At 37.5% G+C, this 9,538-nt stretch overlaps 1 protein-coding gene across 3 annotated transcripts in view; it reads right to left on the bottom strand.

The window, feature by feature from the left end:
• Nucleotides 1-1,197: 1,197 nt before the first annotated feature.
• The window catches only part of LOC138710111 (lon protease homolog, mitochondrial-like), a 26,228-nt gene continuing 17,887 nt past the window's right edge, over nucleotides 1,198-9,538 (bottom strand). For all 3 annotated transcript variants that reach the window (XM_069840744.1, XM_069840745.1, XM_069840746.1), the window contains exons 10-17: nucleotides 8,103-8,263; nucleotides 7,888-7,993; nucleotides 4,946-5,113; nucleotides 4,749-4,838; nucleotides 4,494-4,659; nucleotides 4,132-4,337; nucleotides 3,718-3,882; nucleotides 1,198-2,454 (exon numbers count right to left, since the gene is read on the bottom strand). In XM_069840744.1, the coding sequence (XP_069696845.1) occupies nucleotides 2,296-2,454; nucleotides 3,718-3,882; nucleotides 4,132-4,337; nucleotides 4,494-4,659; nucleotides 4,749-4,838; nucleotides 4,946-5,113; nucleotides 7,888-7,993; nucleotides 8,103-8,263 (1,221 nt within the window). In that variant the 3' untranslated portion in view covers nucleotides 1,198-2,295. The remainder of the gene's footprint in view (nucleotides 2,455-3,717; nucleotides 3,883-4,131; nucleotides 4,338-4,493; nucleotides 4,660-4,748; nucleotides 4,839-4,945; nucleotides 5,114-7,887; nucleotides 7,994-8,102; nucleotides 8,264-9,538) is intronic.

The following is a 9,538-nucleotide window of genomic DNA, read 5'->3' as shown; positions in this document are numbered from 1 at the left end:
CTTCCTTGTGCCGAGAACATTATCCCAAAGGAATATTACTGTTCAAGCAGGGCAATCACCCATGCACTATGCCAACAGCCCAAGATCGAACTTCTGAAGTCACAGATTTTAATATTATAGAACATGCATGGAGGAAGAAGAGAATTAATTTGATTTACATAACAATCACCTCGAGACTGAGCTGAGTTGTGGGATTAAGTTCTAGATACCTGGGAAGATCTGCAATCTTGTGGTCTGCATGCCTGACTGAATCAGAACTGTCACACACGCCGGTAGCATGTAGAGGAGATAGTTCGTAGATTATTCTGTTTGAGAAAGGAAAAGTTTTAACTTCCAAGTCTAACTTTATTCTTCTTTAGGCCAGGTCGAGTCTATTAACAACCCTCAAGTGGGCATAAATTTTTCCAATGTTCTTTTTCCTCCTTTTTCTTATAAGAGAGTTACATGACTGAAAAAAAAATATTTCCACTTGAATGTTAGAAAAAATTTGGTTGCAGCAGGGGTCGAACTCGAGACGTTCGCATTACATTAACAAAACACAACCACATGCGCCATCAAGACGAGATGGAGACACAAGCTTTTATCTGACCACAGACAGGCACAATCCCAGAACACAGAGTTGGTCCATCTGTACATGGAAGGCTCGAGCTGCAAACAGACAAGGTGGTGGACTTTGTGGAAAGTCAGTTGATATGAATGCACATGCTGCATAGGAAATTAGTAGGGTGGGGAGAAATCGTCTTTTCAAGGTCAGCAAAAAGGGGAGGGACTCTGTATTAAAAAAGGATGAGAACTACCCTATTTCCTTGTTTTACACGAAAATGAAAGAAAATATCATAGTACATTTCTGAACGATAAAATCTGTCACAAATTCTCTTTTCCTTTCTTGCCTCTCCAATCGATTTTCTTGAAGGTTCCACAGACTTGATGAACTGCTTAGCTGTTTCAAAACATAACTCTAAAGTTGCGAAACTATTGTCCATGTCTGTATGGGCAATGCTTTGCTTTAGTTGTGAAAACAAACATGAAGTTTCAGTTTGTCATGACTTAACTCTGTAGCAGCAGAACTAACTGTGCATGCTCTAAGTAGATTGACTAATAATTACTATAATTGAAACAATTTTTTGGAGACAAACTGTTTCTTGGGTATTCAAAATTTAAGCAAAATGTAGTCCAGAGGTATCAAATAATTTAATATTGTTTTTGAATTAATATTTATTATATTTCACGTGCATATTTTCCAGATTCATGTGGTGTAAACATACTTGCTCTGCTGTTAATGGAAGTTGAATGTTATAACATCTGAAAGAGTTCAGTTGACATAATAATTTAACACAATAACCATTCATTCTTTCTTCTCCTCTTCGTGTTTCATTCTCTTGACAATCATACAGTTTTACTTCGCCATTAATGTTTTTCCAGGTTGTTAAATGTTTAACAGGCATTTTTAGCATCACGTGTAGAAATAAATGATACATAACTTACATGATAATAAAATCCTATTACTATACATTCAACACTGTTCCCATCATACCTCCTGCTGATTTTATCTACGTTATGAGGTAATATTGCTGTGTTAACTGTGGTTTAATAGGTTCATTTAATAGCATAGTGCACAGACGGACAAACAAATTACACAAGAAAAGAAAATCATTTTTCGGTATTGGGATGATAAAAATTTGTATCTTCATGAAAATTTTGAATTTGTTTTTGCATCATGACACACAGAAACAAAGAAAACAGAGAGAGACAACTTCAAAAGTGAAAGAAATTTTTGAAAGAACTTCAAAGTAGCAAAAAATATGAATTTTCTCAATATACAAAAAGCAGTAATGACCTAATTACAGAATCCACTATCTGATCTGCATGATCATTATGCAAGTTTCAGTTTATAAAAATAGTGTATAGACAATCTGGATGGAAGCAGAAAATTTAAACAATGACAATGAATCAGAAACAGATGATGGAATACTGAGTCTACTACCTGGTGAATGCATTATTCACTTACAAGACACGGAATAATATTTTATACAACTTTAATTGTGCCAAGTTTACAAAAGCTAGCTATGAAGATGCGAAGATTTTTTTTTCTTTTTTTCGTAATTTCATGCATATATATGTACATACATGAAATTACAGTGCAAAATATGAATGTGTGTATAAAAATTCTAATTTTATTAAATTTTATTTTCCAGTTTTTTCTTATATATAAAATCCTACTACTTTTCATCAATAACGCAACCTTTCTTCAAATGACACAGTCAACAACACAGGTATTTAATTTGTAACATCTCGCTAACTTGCAGCATGCGCAGGAAATACTATTTTAAAAATGTCTTCATACTGATTCACAAAGTGAACTTCTAGTCCTTCAGTTATATATTTTGGGAGATCATTGAAGTCCTTCTTGTTCTCTTCTGGAAGTATTATGCATTTCACACCAACACGCTTGGCCTGTTTTAAAGGAAATACAATCGTATTATTTCACAAATACTTGTATTTAGGTAGAGTGACCAGATTCCCCAGGATGCCCTAAATGTCCTGTCTTTGAGCTCAAAAGATCATCTTGAGGCGAACTTCATCTCTAAATGTCTGTATGAAAACATGGAATTGCGCAATTGTTAGCAAAAATGTTAGTTCTCCACACGTTTAAGTTTCCAACAACCGGCATTACTTGATGAGTTTTATTAAGTAGAGGAGATTAAGGGAAAGCCACTCTCCTAGCAGATGGACCAAGACACTGAAACAATTTAAACGAAATACTTAAGTTTACATTGTGTCTGCCAGGCACAAATTCTGCAGTGAAAACAACTTTTAGTTACGAGAATCAATATTGACAGATGAAAAAATTCGGCTGAGTACTGAGACAGCTATTCTTACTTTCAGTAAAATTGTCATGGCAATGGGAACTATGAAATCTTCTCCGAGTGGCCCTATCACAATCTGCTTTCAAATTTCAGACCAAATTCGTTATCTTGTTATCATAACACTCAGTTCAACAAGAAGCCCACAGTTGATGACTTATATAAATTAAACACCAATAATGCTTTTAATGGCTGCAGTATGAAGAGAGCTGATCTACTGTTAAAAACTGACTGACACTACTTGCCGAGCTGTGTGGGTATCAAGATCAAATATGGGACAAACTCAAAAACTTAAAGATCAAATCAAATATGGTTTCTGAACATTGAAAGAAAAATTAAAAATATGTTGTGAATATGTAGAAAAAAAAAAACTAAAAATATATACCCAGTGATGGTAAGTAAAATCAGGTGAGTTTCAATGAAAGCTTAATGGGTACACTAGTCGCCTGGAATCTGAAAGCTTAGCGGCCATTAGCTTCACCTGTAAAACAGAGTGTGTGCTTCTACCCACCATGTGACGTCACTCAGGGTTCTGCTTGGCAAGGCGAAAGGAATCACTTCTTGTTCACAACCATCTCTCTAACAGGTCATCATCAGTGCATGAAAAGAAGCACTATCTTTGTCTGTAACCTTTTATTGTTAATATAAAGAATTTCCTACGCACACTCCAAAGCGTCCTAGTTTCTTTTATGGAGAATCTGGTCACCATCTTTATAAATTATTTAATAAAATACTAAAAACAGAAATAGTGCTTCATGCAAACCAAGTTCATGAAAGACACACAATCATATCTTATTTATCAAAATATGTATTAACTATAAAACAAACACTAATGAAAGATAAGTTTACTTACTGCAATTGTTTTCTCTTTGATACCGCCAACTGGAAGAATTTTCCCCATAAGTGACACTTCACCTGTCATAGCCACGTCTTGCCTGATCGAAGTATCTTTTGCTAGAGACAAAAGTGCCGTCACAATTGTGCAGCCTGCACTGGGGCCATCCTTTGGGGTTGCTCCCTGTGCGGGGTGAGGAAAAGAAAACAATTACATTTCTGTTAGGACATTCTATGTTGCCTCTTTAATGCTGCCTGGATGCCTAGCATCAATGGAATTGGTAATAGTGAAATGAGTCCAGGATTTTCCATGACATTACCTAATATTCGCCTTCCGGTGAGGAAAATCTTGGAAAAAATTAATTACATGTTTCTTCATAGTTGGTACATGATCAAATATTCCTGTATGTCTAATTTACAAAAAGTGTGTTACCTCTGGAACGTGCAAGTGTAAATGACTTGTGTTGAGAAAGCTGTTCTTCGGGTCTTCTTTCGTCATGAAGTTTCGAGCAACTGTCAACGCTATTCTGGCCGACTCCTTCATAACTTCTCCAAGATGACCTGTTAGCTCCAGTGAACCCTCACCACTGTCTTCGTGAGGACGTCTTGTTGTTGTTTCAATGAAAAGTGTTGAGCCACCTGAAATACCAGACACACTTCTGTTAACTCAACATTGGCTACATTGGGACCACATGAATCTGTTTTGAACACATACTGTACCAACGCAATTAAATAACATTTCAGTGTCGTTTGTTTTGCCACATACTGTATTTACATATATTAAAGAAGACATACCCATTGCAGTCCAGGCAAGTCCCATCACAACTCCTGGTGGAGTTTTATCATACATTCTGTCGTGAGTAAATACAGGTTTGCCAACAAAATCAGTCAGATTGTTTGGAGTAACATCAATTTTGGAAATTTCATTTTTAACAACTCTAAATGCCACTTTCCTCACCACCTTTAATAAAGAAGATAATAAGATAATATCAATACTTCTGCGTAAAACATATCTGAACACACCACGAATCCCACATTAAAAAACCTTACCTTTTCAATGTGCTTCTGTAAGTTTCGAACACCGCTTTCTCGACAATAAGATTTAATGAGCATGTTCAAAGAATCGTCCTGGATGTGAATCTACAAAGATAGAAAAATATTAGATATTGTGCCTACACTAGGTCATTTTTTCTTTAGTTAAATATATTTTGTCTAAGCATATTTTCTTTTCTGAGGGGAGTTATTACCTTATCATTATTCAATCCCGAATCTTTCATTGCCTGTGGAACTAAATACTGTTTTGCTATTGCGAGTTTCTCTTCAGCCACATAACCCGACATGTCAATCATTTCCATTCTATCTCTGAGAGGCTCAGGAATGGTGTCGACTATATTTGCAGTGCAGATAAACAACACCTGCAACAGAGTCAGCGCTGCAGTCCTCAAGTAAAAGTCAATGTAATTTGGGTACAAATTTCACTGTAACGTACTTTAAAAAAAGAAACTAATTCCATTAAGTAAATAGATCCACATTCAGACGTATGCAAACCCAATCTTTTAATTCTCCATTCTTAAGATGGTGGTCATTTCCTCTGTTTATTAATGAAGGAGAAGATAAGATAAAAGGTTCACAAATGTTGTTGTTGTTTTCTAACGCCAGGCATTTGACAATAAAGTCATTTGACCTCTTGCACTCCAATATTTTTCAAAGATATTATCATGGTCAGCACAGATTTTGAGGTGTTCCGAATCCATTTCTTGGTTTGAGTTGCACAATGGGCAGTTAGGGGACTGATATATTCCAATTCCGGACATGGAGATGGAGCACCTGGCTAATTGTGAAACTCTTAGGACATTTGTGGACCTTCCATCAAAATATTGGGAAGCAAGAAGGATCATGACTTCATTGTTAAATCCAGAGCATTAGACACACACACACACACATATTCCAGTTCCATGCAGGTTATACTGCCAGCATTCCATTGTTAGATTTTAGTTGATTCTGTACCATTAAAGTAGTCCCCGCCCAGAGATCCGATTGGGGGACTATTTTACCTCCGGATAATTTTACCTTGATGGTACTCATTTCATATTGGAGTGAAAATGGCAAGCTGTAGCCGATTTAAGTGAACACCATATTTTAACGTTTTGGTGGCTACTTCATTCACACACAACCCCCAGAATGTCTGGAGGACCACACCTGCTGTTGGTCGACGGGTCCATTGGACCTAGCTGGGAGATCTTGTTGATCACCAGCTTTCCCTCCTTAAGCCACTGGAGGACGATTTTAGTGCCATAGCAGGTCAGCACTAGGAATAGAAAAGTATAAAGAGGAGGAAGGAAAGGGAAATGAACCCCTAGGCCTCGAATGCTCTAATGCCGTCGGGGTCGAAGAAAGTAAGAGTTCAGTCAGAGGACTGGATAGGAAAGGGTAAAGAGGGAATTAGGTATTGAATAGAGGAAAATTATACCAAATTCAATCATTAACTCATCAAGCTGACCAGTGCTAATTGATGAGTAGCCCCTCCCTTTAGTTACTAACAGCTGCACCATGGGAAGGTAGGGATGGGACATTGGGTATTTGTCCAGGTTGGTTCCTTAAGGCCTTCAATGGGAAGGTTTAATGGCTCTCCCCCCTGTATCCGACAGATACCCTTTTGCAGCCAAAGTACACAAATGTGAGTTGTTACAAGGGCTCTTGTATTTGTGTTAACTCCTAGCTTAAAAGCCATTTGTCTCACTTTGTTCACATAGTCCTACGTAAGTGACTTGAGTAAATGTTTTAGGGGGAAAGGCTGAAAAAACCTCAAAATATCAACAGTAATGGCTTCGCAATTAATCCAGCAGCAGACAGCGAATATCACCACATTTCACAGTTGTCGAGTCAATGGATGAAAAAGCACCACCATGCCAAATCCCTGCTGCCAGCTGGAGATATAACAAGCCTTGCCGCTGACAACCAAAAATGATGAACACAGAATTTGGAAATGTAAAATATATACTGGTGGGATTAGATCCATGGCCCATTTCTTTTAGGGCTCATCCCGACATTAGGAAAACCACAGGCAGATTGTGAGAGACTGGGAGGTGGGCACGATTGTTACCCTCATCTAGATGACTGAGTAGCTACATCTATCACTGATAACATAATCCTGCATGTTGAATGCCAGGAAAACCCCAGATCTGCTACTTTTAGACACTAGGAGGCACTGTCAGAAGACTCTCTGTATGAATAGGAATCAAGATGCCACTGTGGACACAAGTACAAATCTGGCAATGACAGTCAGTTGTATTTATGGTGGACAAAGCAGAGGTTCCTGAGGGTTTCCCCATTTCTCTCCATCATTCCACTGCCACTCTCCATTTCAATATTTCATCACCGGGGTTGAAAAGGGATAGCAAAGTGCATTCCATATAATTATAAACTTTCATCCTCACTTTCAACCTGTATAAATAAACCAGGCTCTGAGGACAGTCACCACAGAATAACTGTTCCGTGATGTGTAGCAGAAATAAGGGTGATGTAACCACAAACTATATATGGCACTCACCAATAAACGGTTCCTTTCTTGTTTTTCAAAGTATTCCAGGCTCTTTAGAAAGAGCAACTACCCAGAGGTAAAATAGTCCCGCATTCAGATCTCTAGCTGGGATCCAAGCATGAGAATGTCACAGAAAGATAAAAAAAATAAATAAAATAACAGTGTAAATATATCTAGCGCAAGATCAAAATTACAAATAAATTATTTAAAATATTTTTGCGTATATTTTACTTCCTAAAGGTCGACAAATAAGCAGTAGAATTTTAGTTCGAGTTCAAACAAATCTAACATCATCTTTCAAATTTATGATCAACAGAGACACGGAGGGGCAGTCCTGTTCACGCAGATTACGTAAAGCCTGGATGCTGTAGCTGAATTGGTAAGAGGACACCAAGCAGTGAATCACGTACTCACAGGAATGCAGTCAGTCCTAAGGACTTCAAGAATCATACCATAATAAGGTTGCACAATAAGCCTAAGGGTCCTAGGGAGGCAGAAAGGAAATGACCTTCAATTGTTACAACATTTGTGTACTACAAAAATGTTAAAGTTCGTATACAATAAAGTGCTATTCTGCAAAACATTAGGAGTCATCACTTCAGATGCTCGAATATAAACCAGTTGTTTGCGGCTCTGCATCATACATACCTTCGATAAATCAACAGGAACATCTAGATAGTGGTCCAAGAAGTTGGCATTTTGCTCTGGATCCAGCATCTCAAGTAGTGCAGATGAAGGATCTCCTTGGTAGCCTCTAAGATACAAAATTGTGTCTAAGAAAGCTTAGTAAGAAGAGATAAAAATCATTACTTCCTTCAAAATCAGTTGAATAAACTACTTAGTAAAAGGAATGATATACTCACTTTCCAATTTTATCTACTTCATCTATAAGCACTAGTGGATTTTCAGTCTTGGTTTTCTTTAGACACTGAATCACTTTTCCTGGCATGGCACCCACATATGTTCTGCGATGACCTTTGATTTCAGCAACATCTGTCATGCCACCCACACTGAACCGGAAGTACTGGAAATACATTAATATGAGTGAAAGTTACAAATGGATGTAGTACTCTATACTTTTCAATGACGCCTCTGAAGCTATCATCACTACATAGCACTATTATCAATGTGTGCACAAGTGAAACAAAGAAGCAGCAGCTGGTAATTACTCACGTAAGACTCATCACTTGTGACTATCAGGCTAGCATACTGTTCCCTTCATCTTGTCTACTCGGAGAAGGTCGCCAATCTGTTGTACACTTACCTCTGTGACAATCTTCACTGGCGACCAACTCAATGTTCAATACTTGTCCATCCTTCAGAGAACTTCTGCACCCAATTGTAGACAGCTTGACGTGATAGGCAATGCTCACAGTACACGGACAGATTTCTGTATGAATAACCTTTGCTGTCAGAACTTTTTCCCATTAAACTCGCACTGCTTCACTGTGATCTTGCAACTGCTGCTTGTTTGTTCCGCTTCATCACCTTGAACACCTGGATATTCTGCCATCTAGTGGTTATAGCTTCAGGGGTCTCATTAAAAAATGTAGATTGCAACTTCGATTTCTAATCTGCCGAGTTAGATCTGTGGTAGCATGTCTGCCCCCAGACTAGCCAGCCCGGGTTCGATTCACGGCAGGGTCAGAAATTCTCATGTAAAATTTCTATCTTGGGACTAGGAGAGATGGCGGTGCACAACTTCTAATCACTAGACTGTGCACCAATATGCCTGGGTTAAATTTCAAATCTCTCCGCAGTGCATATGTCACTGTTGATATCAATGTACATACTAAACAATACTCAAACATTTATTTACTGTAAGTAGTGCTGAGTTTCAAAATGTTATCTCTAGTTGGCTCAATAGTATATAGTATATAGTTTTATGAAATAAATAAATGAATGAATGAATAAATAAATAAATACATATAAATAAAAAATACATAAATAAATAAATACATAAATAAATACATAAATAAATAAATAAATAAATAAATAAATAAATAAATAAATAAATAAACTCAGCTGACTGAACTATATACAAATTATGAGGGAAAGTAATTTTCTAAGAACATATATTTAATTTCCCACTATATAAAAAGTTTAGATTATATTTGGAAAGGGAAGAGAGCATGGCAGTGACGATGGGAGCTGAGTGTGGTGTATTCTTAAGCCCGGTTCAGACGTGCTAGTTTCTGTGATGGATTCCAAGGTGGCTACCCTGCGTGCTCACTTGCTGGCTTCTGTGTTGGCTACGGTGATGGTAGTTGTTCACACGGAGCTGGCTCTTTTCACAGTT

Source organism: Periplaneta americana, chromosome 12, assembly GCF_040183065.1.
Source record: "Periplaneta americana isolate PAMFEO1 chromosome 12, P.americana_PAMFEO1_priV1, whole genome shotgun sequence".
In the NCBI taxonomy this organism is placed as follows: Eukaryota; Metazoa; Arthropoda; class Insecta; order Blattodea; family Blattidae; genus Periplaneta; species Periplaneta americana.
The sequence above is the reverse complement of the archived record's forward strand: the minus strand, read 5'-3'. Positions and strand labels throughout refer to the sequence as shown.